This window comes from Podarcis cretensis (assembly GCF_951804945.1).
Source record: "Podarcis cretensis genome assembly, chromosome: 5".
Classification (NCBI taxonomy): domain Eukaryota; kingdom Metazoa; phylum Chordata; class Lepidosauria; order Squamata; family Lacertidae; genus Podarcis; species Podarcis cretensis.
The window spans coordinates 43,914,159-43,934,853 of record NC_137174.1 but is presented as its reverse complement, the minus strand read 5'-3'; the positions used below and the strand labels follow the sequence as shown (position 1 = coordinate 43,934,853).

The 20,695-nt window shown below is 38.8% G+C and overlaps 1 protein-coding gene across 2 annotated transcripts in view; it reads left to right on the top strand.

Moving 5' to 3' along the window:
* Nucleotides 1–20,695, top strand: part of DOCK1 (dedicator of cytokinesis 1) — a 361,208-nt gene that overhangs the window by 315,085 nt on the left and 25,428 nt on the right. For both annotated transcript variants that reach the window (XM_079977122.1, XM_079977121.1), the window contains exons 39-46: nt 4,028–4,117; nt 6,274–6,378; nt 8,765–8,906; nt 9,085–9,163; nt 10,421–10,505; nt 12,073–12,159; nt 17,465–17,641; nt 18,801–18,884. In XM_079977122.1, the coding sequence (XP_079833248.1) occupies nt 4,028–4,117; nt 6,274–6,378; nt 8,765–8,906; nt 9,085–9,163; nt 10,421–10,505; nt 12,073–12,159; nt 17,465–17,641; nt 18,801–18,884 (849 nt within the window). The remainder of the gene's footprint in view (nt 1–4,027; nt 4,118–6,273; nt 6,379–8,764; nt 8,907–9,084; nt 9,164–10,420; nt 10,506–12,072; nt 12,160–17,464; nt 17,642–18,800; nt 18,885–20,695) is intronic.

Below are 20,695 nucleotides of genomic sequence, written 5' to 3'. Positions count from 1 at the left end.
CCAATATTCCTAAGTAGTCCTAAGTTACGAACCATAAGAGAAATAACAGATTCATCTAATTTCCTTGTGTCATTGGTACCAATGGAGAATTTCCTTCAATCCAAACACAAGCTTGAGAGGAGAGGTTCATTTCGGGACCACAGCAGGGCAAGGAGAGGGTTAAATTCTCTACCTGCTGTGATCCTGATATTTGTGAGCCATAAAACACAAAAACACTGTTAACATCGTATCTAGCTTGGCCCTTAATTGCATTAAAATTCCACTTTAAATTCAACGAATAATACGTAAGCCTTATTCTCTATAGATATACTTAGTGTGTTGTTCAGATTTAGGACTAGTTCGTACTTAGGAGTCGTATGTATTCAAATGTGCCTCAACTTCATGTGTAGGGGCCACGTGGGGAATGTAGGGTATATACATTGCATGGGCAGGGCCAGTAGCAGATGGCATGCTTGAGGCTGTGCCACTCATCTGACCTCCTTGCATCTAAGTCGTTCCTGCATATTAGGATGGAGAGGGCAAAGGGCAAGGTGGCAGTAAGGTCAGTCTGGAGCCAATCTGGCACTCCTACCAGTACATTGATGCCACATGGACCTAGTCACCACTTTGCCCTTAGCTCTCTCCATCCCAGTATGAAACAGTGACTCAGCCACAGTGCAGTCACGTGAGCAGCGCAGTGCCACTATGCCAGTATAGTGTAGTGGTTAAGAGCGGTAGACTCATAATCTGGTGAACTGGGTTCGCTTCCCCGCTCCTCCACATGCAGCTGCTGGGTGACCTTGGGCAAGTCACACTTCTATGAAGTCTCTCAGCACCACTCACCTCACAGAGTGTTTGTTGTGGAGGAGGAAGGGAAAAGGAGAATGTTAGCTGCTTTGAGACTCCTTCGGGTAGTGATAAAGTGGGATATCAAATCCAAACTCTTCTTCTCTTCTTCTTCTGCTACTGGGTAAGCCATACATATGTGCAGAACATGTACAAATGTGCGCCCATAAGCTTTTCAAATTCTGCACACTCACAGGGTGCCCAACCCTAGGGTAGTGCTCCCTGTAACTCAGGACAAAATGTGAACCATCTTTTGCAGTGTAATCTTTCAAACCCTGACTTTTTTCAGAAGTTTACATTCCTCTAAAATAATATTCCTTTTCTGAAACATAACATTTTAACCTAGCATTACATTGGGTGGCACTGAAAGGGACACTTCCTTTCTACTGCTCTTTTTTAAAAAAACCATATGAAACCAGACCCCACATTTCATTTTTAAGACTGTGACTGTTGAGTGTGAACTTTTAAAATTATAGTTGCCTCCATATAAAAATAAGGTCTCCCTTTCGGAAGCTGACCCATTCCCATAAAAGAGGGTTGCTGAATGTTTGTGTCCCTGAGACACAGACCGTACATCTCATCTTTTCAATGAAAGGAAGGCATATTTTTTCACTGCAGTATCCCCAACGTCATTCACTTGTGCCTTTGTTAGGGTGTGTTTTTTTTAAAAACGTACATCAAACAAAGCACTATATACTGATTCTCTTTTCTCTAGATGACTTGCCATGTCCTAGGCAAAGCTGGGAAAAGTTCCAAAGCAGGAAATCTGAGAGGCAGCAGATTGGACATTTTTGACCTTCAAGAATATTTATAGATTTCAGTTATCAGAGGCTCTTGTGACAATTGCACTGTTCTCTCTCAAATAAACTTGCTGCAGTGAACATGGGAAACTTATTCAGAGTTTTCACAGGACTTTAGAGACAACTTCTTTTTTTTAAAAAAAAGATCGGCTGTACAATTTTTTTGCAGTGCTGCATGGCATTTTTTTATTGTGGTTGTATACAGTTGTGTCCTTCCACTGACAGAAGGCTCTTTGATCTAGTGAAGACTTTTGTGTGTGGAAAATGGGGCTAGAAAGAGATGGTTTTTCCTATTCCCCTTTACTTCTGCATCTGCCAGGGCCTCGCTCCCCATCTGCTCCAGAGGGTTTTTAGACCCATTGGACAGTGAGGGAGATTACAGGAGAAAGGGAAAGGTTGTGAAAAGCCTCTGTCCGGTTCACTCAGTTGAGAGAGACAATTAAATATGGCCCTGTATGTGGTTCCCAGCAATCTCCTCAAGCATCATGTGGATTCCAACCGATTGTTTCGCATTTCTAGGTACCATTCTCTTGTGCCAGGAGCACTCTGCAATTCTCCTGCCTTATAGTGAGAAGATCGTTTTATTTCCTGGTCATAGGTTTTCTACATTTCATGCACACAAACAATTCCTTATATACACATTATTTTCTTGAGAAAACTCCAGTGTAGGCATGGTCAGGAAATTAAAACTTCTCAGTTATGTTGTTTAACAGGAAAGCAGAATAAATTGTATTACTATTATGACAGAAAAGTGATTGTTAATCTCTTGAATAGATGCATAATGGCTTTTTTTTTTTTTTTGCTACATTACGAAACAAGATTCATATTGCTGACAAACTCCTGCTTTAAAGATGCTCTTAACCCTGCCTTAGTATTGCAAATGAGAAAATAAAGTTGTCTTTCACGAATTGTATTTTCTATTCAGTTGGTGCTGTGCCTTAGAGAAGTAGCAGCCTTTGGCTCTCTGCAAATTGATGAACTTGGCGTATTCTTAGTGTGCTTTTAAAGCTATAAATACTCTTCACTGTTCTGAAAGGAACACAGAATGTCCAGAGTTTTTTTCCTTTGCTGCGGTGTCTTTCAGTCTTGGCATTGATAAGTTTCAGCTGTTTCTAACAACAAATATATTAGATCACAGTTGGGTGACATAGCAGAAGATCTGTAATTAGATCTCTGGGGTTTTGTCTTTTTAACATAGTAAAACATGCAGGTAACGTGGATGAGGTTAACAAATAGGGATGCTGAAGGATTTTATTTTTCGTGTCTTCTGATATGAACTGGACCTACCAGGGTAATGTGTGGATTGGTTATCCTTCAGGTTTTGCTGGTGAAGTTTGTGATGCAGTTCATAGCTCAAAAAATATTGAATTGCATATATTAGGATAAAATATATTTGGAAGATGTTTGAGTTTGAGAGAAAATATGCTTAAAATCCATATTTTGTGGTAAAATAATTTCAAAACTACATATTTAAATAAATAAATATCAAATTCCACATGGTTGTATTTTAAAATAAAAAAAGAAAATGCTGGGATCTGTACCAGGGTACTAGGAAAATTGAGATTCATACATGCTGTGGATTATTACCCAGATTGAAAACCAAACCCCCATACCATAAAAGCATTTAGAACCTATATAGTATCTGTGGGTGGAAACAGCTATTGAGCTATAAATCAAGAAATTACACAAGGGGGAAAGGGTTAAAAAGGCATACACCAATGTTACCCAATCTAATCTAATCTCCCCTCTCTGCTGCTATTATTGTTTGTGTGTGTATGTCCGTGCGCATGCACATGTTTATTTACCTGAGAACTAATCATTTCTCTCATCTAGTTGTGCCAGCTGTTTGGTACCATATATTACGTTATATTACAAATGCCTAAGCTAAATAGGTAATACTGCCAAGCTGAATGTGATTCTGTCCTTCAGAAGCCATTAAAAAAGCCATATTAATTAATTAATTAACAATATTTGCAGCCCCCTCTTCCTTGAATGATATGCATAGCATTGTGATGTATGTTGGTGGAGGAATAGAGTCCATTGTGCTCATTCATGTTTAGGTTTGCATGCCATGCATCCAACATCTCTCCCCTATTTGCCCTCTCGTGCAACGACCTCACAACAACCATACCAAATTAATCTTATTTTTTTCCTTTCTCTTGGCTTATCGGTCAAGAAAGAAGGCAGCAGGAATATAGGTATCTGAAAAGTTGCCTGTGTTATCTGTTCAAATGTAATGGGTTTTTTAATTATTACATTGCTTGTTTTGTTGCTTTATAGGTAGGCTATATGTACGTACGTACATACATACCATGAATTGCAACATATATTACTGGGTTTTGGATTTTAAAAAAAGATTTGCAACTGTGACTGAGGTTCAGATGTGTGCTTTTTTTTAACAGATGTGGGAAGAAGCCATTGCCTTGGGCAAAGAACTTGCAGAACAGTACGAAAACGAAATGTTTGATTATGAACAACTCAGTGAACTGCTGGTAGGTTCCTTCTCAGTCCATTGTGAATTAATAAAAACATAAGATTGTTTCTAGAATTCCTGTTTTTAAGTTTTACCACTTCAAACTGTTTGGGGCCACTGGAAAAGTTTCCCAACCAGAGAGGCTAATAGGAATCTGAAGACAATTTCTGTTAGAGACTTCCACAGTTGGATTGGTGTTTTGTGTCTGTTTCATGAGTAGCATATGTGACACATAGAGGCAAATTGCTTTTGTTGAACAACTAGGTCATAAAAAATTTGCAGCACGTGTCCTTGTGTATGTTCTGTCAGCCCTGTTGTTGAGTTAATTTCATGCACACTTTGAATCCGACAGGTAACAAAAAAAATGCATTGTTTTAATAATGCTTTTGTTGTTATACATAAAGCCTATTGTACCTACAATGTGTGGGTGATAATTCAGCGAGTGAACTTCCTCTTTCCCTCCAGCTCTCAAGCCCCACTTCAGCCTCTCAAATATTGTCCAGAGGATCTCCCACATCTCAAGAACTGATTTAGTGGGACTGCATTGGGGTGGCTGCATGAGGGAGGAGAGGAAAGGCAGGTTTTTCAGTTTGTTTTGCTGATGGAAAGACACTGTTGGATATCTCCATATCTATTTGCTGAAGAGCCCTGTGTATACTTGACAAAACAATTATGGGCTTCCATCAACCACTCTCTCTCTCTCTCTCTCTGTGTGTGTGTGTGTGTGTGTGTGTGTGTGTGTGTGTGTATATATATATATATATATATATATATATATATATATATTCTGAGTTGCTCTTCCATTTAAGAAAGGACTCTGAAAGCTAAGATCAGACAAAGGTATCTTAACTGTGTTGGGGGTTTGTTTCTGTTTCATTTGCCTTGCTTTTCATACTTAGCTGATTTTTCTTCACTTTCTTTTACTTCTCCCTACACATCAATTCCCCACCCCACCCCACCGCTTTTTGCTTTCTTCCTCTAAAAGTTTCAAAAGTTTCAAAATTTTACTCTTTACCTTCCTAAACATTTCTCTGCTATATCTCTCTCTTCTTGCTTTTAACAATACAGTGGTACCTCAGGTTACATACGCTTCAGGTTACATACGCTTCAGGTTACAGACTCCGCTAACCCAGAAATATTACCTCGGGTTAAGAACTTTGCTTCAGGATGAGAACAGAAATCGTGCTCTGGCGGCGCGGCGGCAGCAGGAGGCCCCATTAGCTAAAGTGGTACCTCAGGTTAAGAACAGTTTCAGGTTAAAAACGGACCTCCGGAATGAATTAAGTACTTAACCCGAGGTACCACTGTATCTGTATTCAGAATTTGTAGAAATAATTTATAAAGCACTGTACTTTTATAATCTCTGTCCTTCCTGCCTTTCCCAGTTGGACTGTGTTAATATGTGGACTTGTGAACTGTAATATTTTGGGCAAAGTCATATTTTTAAATTCAGTGGATGATATCCAACATTAGTCAAAACCCAAAGTCTCATTGAAATCAATTGCTTAAGTAGCAGAAGTCTATTTATTTCACAGGGTCTGCTCTGAGTATGACTTGGTTGGATATAATCACCTGTGTCTTACTTTAAGTGATAGGCAAATAATAAATATTTTATTATATGATTGGTTCCAAAAAGGAAAATGAGACCTCTGAGAATTGCTGAACCAGAGATAAAGACTTCCAGTTACAGACCAAAGTACAGTGGTACCTTGGGTTAAGTACTTAATTCGTTCTGGAGGTCCGTACTTAACCTGAAACTGTTCATAACCTGAAGCACCACTTTAGCTAATGGGGTCTCCTGCTGCCGCCACGCCGCCGGAGCACGATTTCTGTTCTCATCCTGAAGCAAAGTTATTAACCTGAAGCACTATTTCTGGGTTAGCGGAGTCTGTAACCTGAAGCGTATATAACCTTAAGCGTATGTAACCCGAGGTACCACTGTATTTTTGCCAAGTACCTTGAGCGGAGAGAGGGTATTACCTGTCAAACTTATTTTAATATACACGCACTAGTGCCTTCTCAAACCAGATTGAAATACTTTAATATGTTCACTTGCAGATAACCAGGAAGTGCATGTGTTAGGATTCTAAAGAAATGGAAAATGCAGTTTTAACAAGAAAATGCTGTCATCTCCTGTTGAAAGATTTTTTTAAACTATATATTTTCTCTACACAGAAAAAGCAAGCACAGTTCTATGAAAATATTGTGAAAGTAATCAGACCTAAACCAGATTATTTTGCTGTTGGATACTATGGACAAGGATTTCCAACATTTCTACGGGTAAATGATTTCAGCTTTTGATGGGTAACAGATAGGTGCTATACTTGAAAATGTCATCCTCTTTCAGTGTGCTAAGTTGATGAAATATCCAATACATTTTAGGATCTTTTCTCCCCAAGATGTATTACTTTTTATATCTATTTTTGACTTCACAATTTTATTTAGAAGAAGCTTGCTTTACTCTAGATCTCTGCTTAGGAATCATATAATTTTCAAATAATTGAAAAGGATGTTATGGAACCAATGTGCATTAGATGCAAATTACTGATTTTGCAGATGTAATAATAATTATAAAAAATGAAAAATATAGTGACATTTGTTCATACAGATTGAAGCTCCCAAATCTGATTTGTGATATATTAGATATAACAGTAAATAAAATCTAACAATTGAGTGGTTAATTTACTCTCATTTCCCCCCCCCAAGTGAATTCATCCATCAAATAGCTACAGAGATCATCAACATTTGCTACTTTTTATGTCAAAACCTGAACAATGGGATTACATTGAGAGAGAATGAACCCAGTACAATTTTAAAGACTCTGAACACCTCATTTTGCTGATTTAGACATAATGGGGAAGTATGCAAATAAGCCTGCATGGGCCCAAAGTGTGCACACTTCCCTCTTACACACTTGGCTTATTCTAATACATTATAGTTCTCTGAGTTTGGATGTCACTGGGAACTGTGGTTTGTTCGAAAGTGAAAGCACCCAATCTCTTCTTCGTGGGTCCCCAAAACTTGAGGCTCAGACAGACTCATTAATGTAAGGAGAATACATGGAAGGTCACAGAAGTGAGCCTTAATGAGTGCCACACTGTGAACAGCTTCCCTGTGATTCACTACTGGTTCAGAAACAATCACAGCCTCATGCATGACATGCTCAAGACTCTTTGAAGTGCATAGGAATTGGATCATTGGCACAGAGCTGTATCTGATTTTAAAGCATTGCCAAGCTATGGGGGATAGAGTTTGATAACTCAACCCCACTTTTTACTAAATGCAAGGGAAATTTCTGCATCTCCTGATATGAGCAAGGCTGCAGCAGCAGAAGAACAAGGTGACATGTTTCTGTGTAAAATTTTGAAAGATAAAGGTTGTATCCAGTGCTGTCCATGGATGTGAGAAATGGTCTTCTGCTTGCACAACAGGACCTTGCCTTTCTCAGACTTCTGGGACCCCATATTTCGAGGTTGTGGGGTGAGAGCATATTTGAACTCAAAGCAAGACAATGAAATCTATCAACTTCCCTGCTGTCTTTACAAAAGCAAGGCCTGTGATTTATTAAGCATTTTGTCACATGCAGACTAATTTGCAGTACAGTACACATTTCTCTCTATGGGCAGAGTTATCTGCTAGTGATTTAGAGTTGCTAAATACAGCTCTGGAGAATTGTTAGGAAACACAAGAGAAGTAGCAAAGCTGTCCTGAATTATTTTACTGAAATGGAACTGAATTAGCATACTCCATTTTCTGTATAATCTGTGTAGACAAAGGAATAGAATGCAAAATAAAAGCTCTGTTCTAATCACTGGTGTTGATACTGAACTGAACACTTCGCAGGGGGTTCTTTAAAGTGCTTGGATGTAGTTTTTCTATTTTAAAAAATAGTTAATTCGTAGCCCATCCTATCCCAAGGCCTATTAAACCAAAGAGGGTCCTAGTTGGGTTGGGTTATGTAGTCAGATGTGGGCCTTCACAGGTACCCCATTTTTTTCTTGCTCCAATGACAATTGTTCCTTGCCTTCTCAACCCTAACAGTTAAGTATTTCCTGTGTCTTTGCCGTTTTTTATTTCTATAATCTCCAATACTGCAGCTACTCTGAAGTCATGATTCATGTGATACATTTCTTGCACAATAGTTTCCAAAATACATAAGGACCATTCCATTTTTTCAGGGAATTTCATTCTTAGCTGAATGGTTGCAGCTACATTTTATTTTACTTGCTTGATTTAACAAAATTTATATACTACTTGATAGTTAAACACACACACACACACACATGCTAAGTGGTTTGCTCTTGTATGGGGAACTGCTTATCATAAATAACTTCCCATAAGGGCCCATTTTTCACTATCACATCACAAATGTAACATATGTATTGAGTTAAAAGTCAATGTTACCAAACTCAAATTCTTTTTTTAAGAAAATCTTAATGGAAAATTAATCAGGCTAATTTAATATGCTCTTGGTGCAGAATTTATTTCATTAAGCTTTTAATTTATGTCAGATTTTATCTTCAGTTGTTTTCTGGATACTGTATAGTTTCAACGTTTGTAGAAATAGGTTTGTAAACAAATACCAGCTATGCTTAATCAAGATATATGTGGGCTTTTCTATTGGAATCTATAACATACCCAAATTTCATTATATATTTGTTGATAGAACAAAGTTTTTATTTACCGAGGAAAAGAATATGAGCGCCGTGAAGATTTTGAAGCCAGGTTATTAACTCAGTTCCCTAATGCTGAGAAAATGAAGACAACTTCTCCTCCAGGAGAAAACATTAAAAACTCTCCAGCGCAATGTATCCTTTAAATGTGCTCTATTGGTGTGATGGGGTCCCTTCAAAGAATCCACAGACCCACTGCCTTTCCTGTGTCATTTTTGATAACTCTACTGTATGAATGTCCACTTAAGTTGAAATTTTACAGATACGTAATTTTAACAGTTTTATCATTACTGTTCTTAACACTGTAATTCAGATATTCAGTGCTTCACTGTAAAGCCAAAGCTTGATTTACCATCAAGATTTCACAAGCCGGTATCAGAGCAAATTTTAAGGTACAAATGTCTGGAATTTCACTGCACCTCATGTAGCAGATACCTGTGAAAGCTTCTGCCATAATAAATATTATAGTCTTTAAGTTGCCACAAGAATCTTTGTTGATTTTGCTGCAAAGGAATAACATGGTTACCTCTCTGGAAATAATTGCTCTTTATGGCTTAATAGGCTGTACCTGATTAAATAGATAACTTGATAAATGACCTGCTAAACTATAGAGCCAGTCCTGTTCAGAAAGATGAAATATACACCAAGGACATATCATTAAATCAGGCATTACATTTTTCAGTGTGGTTCAAGCAGAAATGAATTTTGGACTGGGCCCCTTCTCTTCTCTGCTCTCCCCTTACCCTATTAAAAGCAATGCCTGTCTCAAATGGACTGCATGTGTGCTCAGGATCTCGCTTAACCTTTCATAGGCTCTCTGGGTTGACATTGCAATCTGAGCTACCCAAAGTTTCCAAAGTATTATGATGGACAACCTCCCATAGAAAGAATTAAATGCCACCAGGGTCCAAACTGAAGGAAACAGTTGCATTTCATAATCATAGTTGTGGCTCTAACCACAGGGTCTTTGGAGCCAAGGAGACATAAGCAACTACTCTACTTCATCCCATTCCCAAAATGTTTTAAAAGCAACATTTCACTAAGGTTACTTATTTGAAGGAGTCAGTGTGGTGTAGTATCTAGGCTCCAAATTCCCACGCAGCTGTGAAGCACACGTAAGTGACCTTGGGCCAGCCACACACACTTTATATAATCTTCTTTACAGATTGCTTAGTGTGTGTGGGGGGGGGGGGGGGAGATAGGAGATGAGAATTACACATGCTGCCCTGATCTTTGTGAAATAAGGGCAGAATGAGATATATAAAGATTCTTCTTAAGCCAAATGTGTAAATAGCATTTATATGTGAATGTGCCAGAAGATCAATAAATGTGAGCAGAGGGGCTGGTAATTTTCCTTGTGGTCCTGTATTTCTGTTATTATTTGCAAGTCTATTCTAAGCCTTTTATCATTTGTATCCAACCTTTTAATCAAAAGTTACTTTAATAACCTTTTATTCCGTTAGGACTGGAGCATGCATAGAGGTCACTTTAAATCACTCTGCAGCTGTCACTGTGTGGAGAGCAATTTCATGCAGCGGCTGGTGATTTAAAGCCACACAGTAGGTTCATTGTGTGCTGCAGTCCTCATTTTAATGTTCATGTGTGTTATAAGAAAATATGTATGCAATTGTGTGTCTTCCTTCTTTCAGTTTCTATAGGGTGAATGAGGTTCAGCGGTTTGAGTATTCACGGCCTGTTCGGAAAGGAGAGAAAAACCCGGACAACGAATTTGCGGTAATTTTTGCATGTTAAACTGAGATCCATAATAGCTATTTGGATTCCATTTAGTAATCTTGAAATAAATGCATGCATATTTTAGGAGACCAAAATTTTGTTCATGGATGTGAGTATTGTCTCTTAAAATGTTATATCCTTACTATAAGAAACAAAGAACACATCCACTTAGAAAATACAGGTTTAGGTTACTGAAAGTTGACTTCATTAATGTAAACATTTTAGCCATGCAGATTTAACTTCTGTCTTCTAGGCAGCAATAATATTTTCACAAAACCATATGGTTGATCTTTGAAGCTAGTCTTTTATGTTTCAAATCCTATATATCAGTGGGTGGAATTCAACTACATTTTTGCACAAATACAAGGATTAGCGCTAGTGCAAGGAGATCCCCCCCATTTCTATCCCCCAGTCTACTTGAACAGATTTAGGGAGGAGAAGTGGATATTTTTTTCATTACACTAGAATAAATGCTTATGCTGATAGAAAAACTGCTTAGCACCATGTTGAATACAACCCACAATCTTGAAAGTTTTTTTAAAAAAACATAATGATAGATGTTATTAAATGATCACTAAACTCTCAATTTTTGTTTTTCTAAAGGCCAGATCCATATTATAGGGAGACCTTAAGCTGTGTAGTGTGTAGACCCTAGAGTTGATGCTTTCTAAGGGCCATATTGCAGATGGCCTTGAATGCATATTTACATGGCGGGGGAGGGGGGAAACACCCTTTCCTCCCCTTCTGTGGTCCTGAGGAAAATCCATCTTCAGAAGCTTATATTTGCTTTGGGGATAAATTCCCATTGGCATTGTTGGAGTTTCTCCAAAATTTTCTCCCTTCAGACAAGAAATTTTCCTCAGGACTGTGGTAGGGGAAGAAAAGATTAAACTTCCTCTCCATTTCAGCTGGCAGCTCTGATCCCATTCATTATCAACCTTGCCTCACCTGATGCAATTTGCTGAGTTCTATCATTCCCAGTCAGCATTGGCTAATGGTTAGGGGTGGTAGGAGTTGTAGTCCAACAACACCTTAAGGAAAACAGGTTCCCCACCCATGATTTTGGGCTATGACCTTGATGAGCCCAAAGGAGACTTAAGAAGTTCATCTTCTACAAAGTAGATAGGAGTTATGAAAACTTTCAACAGTTACCAGCTTCCATGTTAGGAGAACAGAATATGCTCTGCTGTCCCATCTTCGGTAATGTACTGCAAATCATATTACACAGCTATTTATCCAAAGTAATAAAAGTGACAAGATAACAAGAATTGCAAAAACAGATTACAATGCACCCAAGGCACATGCATGCAAGCACATGTGTGCACATAAAGAGATTCACAGCGAAGAAACATAAAGTTGATCTAGTATGGTAGATGGAAGAGTACTCCTCCAGCTCATACAGGCAATCCATGAGATTTCTTTTGGTGCATTAAAAAAAGCCAACTTTGTAGTATCTGTATACTTGCAGCTAGGCTTTTTGTGATAATGGAGATATAAATGATGGGTTAGGATAAAGCCTATCAATCTGCTAACATTCTACTTCAAATCTTTTCTCTTAAATTTGCAGAATATGTGGATTGAGAGAACCATTTATGTGACAGGATATAAATTACCTGGGATTTTAAGATGGTTTGAAGTCAAATCAGTTTTTATGGTAAGATCAATTCAGAAGATTTTTACTGAGGTCACTTAATCACATGGCTGCTATTTTTTTTATTTAAAAACGGAACGTGTACAGTTTGCTGATCTTACATTATATGAATACTGCTTCTGATGTTGATGCTATGGCTTAAGTTCCTGCCCTTCTGCTTCAGGAACCTTTGGCATGGTGCATTGTGGTCCTCCTGATCACCATAATATGGTTGACACCACTGGTTAATTTCTTCGTACCATGGCAAATCCAATCTCATTGTAGTGGGTTCAACAGTGAACTTCAAATAAGTCATAAATATTTTCTATCTATTATTTTCTAGCAACTGAGGACCAATAGTCCCATACAACACAGTTTGAACAATTATCACAAAAAAGTCCTCCTCAGCTTCAGCTTTGGAGACCCTGGTGTGATATAACACTTCCCTTTATGCATTTTATTGCATTGTGTGTGATTTGTGTAGTCTCCTTAATTAGAGATGCATGTTGATGTTTAAGAAATTTATTAATTAAAAACACAAATTAGGCAGTTGTAAAAGTCAGCACCGACATCTTATCCATGCAGCATTAAGTCACTTATTTACTTGTTTAATTTGCAGCTATTCTAACTTTTTCAGTGACATCTTAATAAGAAATGTATTCACACAACTCTAAAATGTTTTGCTGGTGTAAATATTACCAACAAAGGGGACATTTTTTTCTATACCTGGAACATACCTTATTAGCTCCTTGTTCTTTTTCATAGTATTTTTAGATGAAAACATGTAAATGAAAAGTGACTATACTTTTCAGAATAGAATACACAGCCATCCCCACCTCTTACATGCTTGTGTGTGACTGTGTATATATGCGTGACGCTAGGAAATAATAATACGTGGTTGTGTGTGAGTCAATCACGCGGTAGTGGGGAGACGCCTGTAATTAATTCATACCCTGAAACGGCAGAAGAGATAGGGGGAGTCCTCATGGCTTTGAGGAGACACTCCCAGGAGCCCAAAGAGGACATCAGAGAGGGTGGAGGACATCCCAAAGAGCCTAGAGGTGCACCAGGGCTTTGTTTACATACTCAGTTTCTGCGGCTAACAGCTGATGTGTGGGGTAGCAAGATTCATTCATTCATCCATTCATTATATTTTCATGCCACTTTCCCACACAATCATGCTCAGAACGGCTTACAGCAAAGAATCAGGGATGTATTTCAAACAAACGCTACTAAAACAATTTCATAGTAACATAGCTAAACAACAAATATAGTAACCTTCCAGAAAAAAGACACTCCAATACTATAAATATAACAAAATTACTTAAACAACATGCAACATCCAGTGCAAAAAAATAACAAGGGAGCTGCACAGTTTCACCTTAAACCTACAAACAGCCCTCCCATGATGTTGCTCAGTGTCCCTCTCCTGTAGCAGATTGGTATATGACTTCCAAAGGCAAAGGTTGGAGTAGTTGGAAACACCTCTCCCTTGATGGTAGGTTGGGAGCAGAGGGAAGAATCTTGAGCAGTCAGTTATTATAATAATTTATTGCAAGCGTTTTATGTTTAAATTTAAAACTCTGCTAATTCCAACCTGACACCAGCCACCTGTCTATATTTCTTTGTAGCTCAAAGAAGGGGGGTGGGGAGTATTAACATATAATTTCATATGACTACACACACATTATGCTGTCCAGGTTAATTTGTTTGCATTTGCAATGAAGAGAGAGGTAAGGATTCAGATAAACATTGACTTGAAAGTTTGAACACAGACAGATTTACATTGTAATAAATCAAGACATAAGCAAACAGCAGAAGTAACTTGCCATTTGCTATGCTTAGTGTAAGGAAATCAAATATTAAATACCAGAAGTCTTTACCAAGGCACTCTTAAACTTTTAGCCATGGCATTCGTAGACAGTACTGTCTGATTCAGAGATGACTTCTCCTTGATATCAAACATTCGTTTCAGAAATGTGCTGTTTGAGAAAGAAGTAGAAGACAGCTTAGTTTCAGTTGGCTGAAAATGTGTGATCTCTTTATAATATCTGTGTTGATGGATTAAATAAGATCATTTAATACCCAGAAATACTGTTGCAATGCCAAATGATCTCTCAAATCTTATGATACTACAGTTAAACAAAGTCTGTGGATTTAAAAGGTATCCAGAGAACATTGGTGGGTCAGATACATATATTTTTATTCACAGTATTGTGATTCATCACAGTGATTCAGGTACCATGTGATTTTAGACAGTTTTTATATTTTTCCACTAACCTGGAAAAGGTTGTCTGGTTCCAGAAGGTATCCATTACTCTTAGTCATGAGAAGAAGGGCAGGAAGCGCTGACAGAATTAGGCAATATAAGGCAAGATGATACGACAAGTACTACAGTGAGTTCTAGAGGGCTGGAAGACTTTGAGTGAAAGAAACAGCTGGCAAAACCAAGCAGGATTACACTGAATAAAACTCACAGGAGAGGGAACCAAGAGCAATAAAGAGGAACTGGATCAAAGAAACTGGGAAATCAGCAGAAGTCAATAATCAGAGATGGTTCTGGTGCTACATAAGAAGTTGTAGCTCAAGAGAATGTATAAGTATAGGACATTTAATAAATCTTTTGAGCCCAGGATCTCATGCAAATTTAATGGAGATGGTCAGCAACCCCAAGACTGCTGGCTCAGATTGGTGAAATTTAAGGGGCATGGGTGGCTCTGTGGTCTAAACCACTGAGCCTAGGGCTTGCTGATCAGAAGGTTGGCTGTTCGAATCCCTGCAACAGGGTGAGTTTCTGTTGTTCGGTCCCTGCTCCTGCCAACCTAGCAGTTTGAAAACACATCAGAGTTCAAGTAGATAAATAGGTACTGCTCCAGCGGGAAGGTAAATGGCGTTTCTGTGCGCTGCTCTGGTTTTGCCAGAAGCGGCTTAGTCATGCTGGCCATATGACCTGGAAAAACTGTCTGCGGACAAACGCCGGCTCCCTCGGCCTGTAAAGCGAGATGAGTGCCGCAACCCCAGAGTCGTCTGCGACTGGACTTAACTGTCAGGGGTCCTTTACCTTTACCTTTAAGCATGTAAGAATCGCCCTTCTGGATCAGACCAGAGGCCCATCTAATCCAGCAAATTATTCTTGGCCATGCCTGTGGAAACATTTTACTTTCTTCATATGTTATCATTTGGTCGTAAACTTCTGTTGATAGATATAACTTTATGCTAGAACTCCCTGAGAGCTCAAGATCAGGTTGAACCCTGGAACACTATACTGATCTTACCCAAAGACAGATCAATTCTATGGGGCTGTTCAGATGTGAGTCCTCACGTTTACACTGAATGCATGAGGCATGGGTGGGATCACATGCAGTAGCCATGGCCACATGTTCAGTATAGGGAAGGGGCTATGTACATATATGCGCAGCTCCTCCATTTAAGCAGGAAGCTGGTCAAGGTGCCAAACTCATGACTGTTGCGAAGTGTGGCCAGCAAGATGTCAGCAGCATTGGGTGTGCGGCCAGCAAGCTCAGTCCTGCTTACCTCCCAACCATTCATTGAACTCATTAACCCTTTTGTCCGAACAGCTTTTTCATTAGTCATTCCGTCTTCCCCTCTCTCTGGTTTGCCAGTATAGATCTTCCTAAAAAACCTGATGAAGTGAGAGAAAGGATTAGATTAGATTTAATTACATGGAAGTACAATTAGCATGACTAGGCATTGTAATGAACCTGACAATGGTGAGAACCAGCCTTTGGGTGGTGTTTATTGGGAGACATGTCGGAATTCTAATTGTGCACATGCCCCAGTATTACTGGAAACAATGGGTGTTGACCAGGATTATGTGAAATACTCTGTTCATGTTCTTACAATGACTGATGTTTATGTACAGTGTCTAGTCAACATATTTAACCGCAGCATTTTAATCTGTATAGTAACGTATTTCTTTGTTATTTTTGAAGATGCAGCAGACAAATTAAATCTGTCTGTCTATCTACGTAGCTTTGTTCTGACCACACTATTGAGCACACTAGAAGCAGCATTCACTTGGAAGGACAGCGTGCAAGGCTTTACTCATTCTGTAACTCAATTTATGCCCCATACTGACCACATTTAAAAATCAACGGTGTCAGATGCAGCAGTGAGGAGCAGAGATTTGTTTGGCAAATGCAACAGAACTGTTTGTCATATTACTTTGCATTGCAAAATAATGCACAAAACACACTTTAAAAAATGATAATTAAGGCAAGTTAGATGTAATCAGAGTGCAGGTGTAGGAGTGACAGTTAGAAAGATTTGATTATAAGTGCCTTTCAGAAATGCGTTATGTTACTGATAGGTAGACAGAAGTGTTCTTATGTAAAGTTTATGCAAATGAGTGTAATCAAATACAGACTTGCATTTTTTTACACATTCCAATTAACCCCTTTCTATTCTCTCATAGTATTTGTTTGATTTTTTAAAACGGTCATTGGTGACATGGGCAGAACCCCCTTTTGATTCTTACAATAGGGTTTTGACCAAATCATTTCTTCCCTGCTTTTCAGCTGCTTTGCAAACCACTTTAGAAATTCTTTAGTGTTTCAAACATCACCTGGCATAATGCACCTCAATAGGAAAAGAGTACAGCCTTGTGGCTCTTTAGAGGTGGGAGGAAATAGACCCACCCAGGTGCAACTTAGATAGGTCTATAGAGCTGCAAAATTGAAAAAACTCTATTAGCATGGCAAGCATTCTAAATACAAGTCACATTGTCAACAGGTGAATGTAGTCCAGGGTCATAAGACATTTATTTGGAGGCTGCTATGACGGTGGGATTTGGCTCAGCTAAGTAATAGCATTGTAATGTGATTTAAGATTAAACAGATTGATGTAATGCATTTGCTTTTTAGCTGCCATGAGTCTTAGGTGGACCAGGCTGTATATCTTAATAAATTGGGTGGTGTTGCTGTTTAAAGTGCAAGCCCATGCAGAGCTTGTCAGAGGCCCGGCCAAGAGTCCTATTAGAATAAAGTTATAAACTCAAGCAAAAAAGCAGCCGGTGCCTGGTGGGGGGACCCAGGTGGCCTGGGACAAGTGTCCCCGGCTGCCCCCTCCCCCTGCAGGGCCTGTTTGAGTGAATACCTTCATAAGCAAATGCAAATGTTATATGTGGATCAAGGCTTAATGTGTGCTCATTCTGGTGTTTTAAGAATGATAAGAATATCAGTTCTTGTTCTCACTGCTGAAATGAAACTATAGTAACATTATTCTACTTTGAAATCAGTTGACAGTTGAATTTAGGCCAATATGTAATTATTTTTCTAATGATTTTTGTGTTTGTGTGCTATTGTCTCAGGTTGAAATCAGCCCACTTGAAAATGCAATTGAAACCATGCAATTAACAAATGACAAAATCAACAATATGGTTCAGCAACATTTGAGTGATCCAAACCTCCCTATTAATCCTTTGTCAATGCTGCTAAATGGCATTGTAGATCCTGCGGTTATGGGTGGCTTCACCAACTATGAAAAGGTATGTTCATTCAGTGTTCTCTGTGTAACCATGTTGGCTCTCCAGCGATGAGAAACCTAGAACTTATATATACTAAAAGTGTATCTAATTATTAAATTAATGGATGATCCACAGGATATTTGTCTTTTCTAGGAACCATTCCAAATCCTTACTAATGCAAATACTTCTGAAAATAGGCCTCTTGTAACAATCTTTTTGAGGGAAGGGACAGAATGCCAATCCACTCCTCTCAGAATCACTGAAGCTGGGGACCAACAACCACCCACATTGAATAAGCATCAATTGGGGCAGCATCTGTGGTTTATTTCTGTTCTTCAAGCTTTCTGAGATCCAACATGAGGCCTTTTTCGGCTGCCCACAGCAGCATTTGATGTCCCTCCCAGCCCTCGTTCTGCCTTCTCAAACCTGGGTCATAAAGGTGCTGTACTTTGGGAAGGAGGTGTGAAGGCTCTGACAGGGTCCTAGAGTCCTCCCTCTTGCTTCCCAAAGCCTAGTTAGCACTTTCCCAGCTTGGGGGGAGAAGATTGAGGGGCTCTAGGATCCTGCCAGAGCCTCGCACCTCCTTTCCAAACTCCGAAACTACACAGCTTACCTGGCTTTGAGTAGGCAGCATGAGGACTAGGGGAAGTGTCCAATTTTGGCTTCACTTCCCTCCACTCCTGTTTGTGCTATCGAATTCTGTACAGTGGTACCTTGATTCTCGAACGGCTTAGTTGTCGAACAAATCGGCTCCCGAACGCCGCAAACCCAGAAGTAAGTGTTCTGGTTTGCAAATGTTTTTCGGAAGCTGAACGTCAGGCGCTGCTTCTGCTTAAATGCAGGAAGCTCCTGCAGCTAATCGGAAGCCACGCCTTGGTTTTCAAATGGTTTCGGGAGTCAAATGGACTCCCGGAACAGATTAAGTTTGAGAACCACTGTACTGGCACACCCTTCTCAGCTCCTTGGTTCCCACACACTAGTGAAAGCCAGTTAGCACAGAAAACACACTTGCGCACCTATGTGCCTATTTCAACAATGCTACTTTTCTGCATATCACTTCCAGTTTGAAAAGTTCATATTCTAATGAAAATGGCTAAATAAGTATTTTCACTTTTTATCAGTTCTTCTACATTGTCAAATGTATTATTTCTTCTGTAAAATGACATTTTTTCCCCCTTAGGCTTTTTTTACTGAAAAATATGTGTATGACCATCCAGAAGATCATGAAAAAATTGAAAAATTGAAGGACCTAATCGCATGGCAGGTAAATGACGTCGTCAAGGAACCAAGTGGCATTCAAAGGCAGCCCGCTGTCATTTTTGACAAAACTCAGGCATCAAAGAATTCACTCCAGTGTATATGTTTCTATGGCATTTCAAATGCCTTGAAACAGGAGTTAAAGTTCATCTTTCTGTGTCTGACATAGTTTGTCATTTTATACTCCCAAATGTGACTAGGACTATTAACCCACAATTTTATCTCCTGCTGTTAAGTTCACAATTTAAAGATCTGAGAGCACTGGAACTTTCAGCTTAGAAACTATCATAGTATAGTTTAGTTCAGTGTGGCATTTCCTCCCAGTTGGGACTGATTTACCTCTAGGGGCAAAAGAAGAAGAAAAGGTAAGTGATAGGTATGGTAGCTTAAAAGTTCTGCTGTAAATATTCACTCTGGAGCTTGCAGGATGGCTGGACCAGACTAAAGATTCACATTCAATTTGAAATTCTTATTTTATGCCAAGGGTGTGCTAGATGCAGAACAAAGTTATGGGATGGAGACTGAAGCATTAGGGACTGATAGCTGGAGTGGGGCAGATGTATGGCCTTGAGGTTTTTCCTAGAACTGTGGTGTATTTATGAAATAAATTAATAAAAAACACTCTGTTGTACTTTAGCCAGTTTGTTCCACATGGAATAATCCAAGCGTTCCTTAGGATGCAGCCATGTGAATGAAGTAACTTCAAATCCAGTGCATCTTTGTTTACACCCCCTGCTCAAGACAGTATTTTCAATAAACACAACGTCAGGCTTTTTCAGCCAGGACATATGCCCAAATCACCTCTGGGAAGCAGAAACTGGAATCATGGATGTCCAGTCAGCCGATATTTCTTTCATGTATCTGTATCTATTTGAGTCAGTCCCTGTGATGGAAAATGGAATTGGTAACCATCACAACTGATCCTAACAAAGAGAGGAAAGGAAAAAGCACTGCCTCTTACCTACCTAGATTAAGACTAGGATAGTTCTGAAACTCCTGTTTTCATCTGCTCAATTGTGTATATAAAGAAGAGGATTCCGTAAGATGTTCCTCTCATTCACTGGTCACCTTGCAAGACTATGAAGAAAAATAGTATTAATTATAGAAAATTGTGCAGCAGTACCTTTTTTGGATCTCTCTTTTTTTAATTGTGAAGCTCAAGTACAGTAGTCTTTTTTTTTGTTAAGGATTGCTGTTATTACTGTCAAATGCTGAATGTATTAGGGAGGAAAACTAGAAAGCTCATTCCAGCATCTGTTGTATAGTTATATGCAAATATTGTGTGTTTGGCCTCAGGATAATTTTATGATGCATTTCACAGATGTGACTGACTGCTTTTTTAAAACAACAACAACAACAACACTGCTACATTCATGTTGTTTTATATTCAGTTGTGTCCTTATTATAAGAGGAATAATTTAAATTTCCAGAGGCCTATATTTTAGATTTTGAAGAAAGCTAAGATATAATATTCAGAAATTCTCTATGGACCATGAAAGTATTGCTGAACAAAAACTCGTGTGGTCCTCTGAAATTCTATTGATTCCCCCACCCTGGTAAGCTTTTACAACAGATTGGATTTTAGGAGTTTTCATTCCTACAGAGAAAAATAATTTGTTCCCGGGAGACTAACTTAATGTCAGCACTGTGTCATTGCCCCTAATAACTATGTTAAAAATGAAGTTTAATAGTGCTCATGGACACACTGTTTACCCAGAAGAGAATTAGCGTGCTAGCAAAATTTGTATATTATTGCAAGGTTGCATATTTAACAATACACATTTATTTTAATACAGATGCACATCATTTCCACCTCTC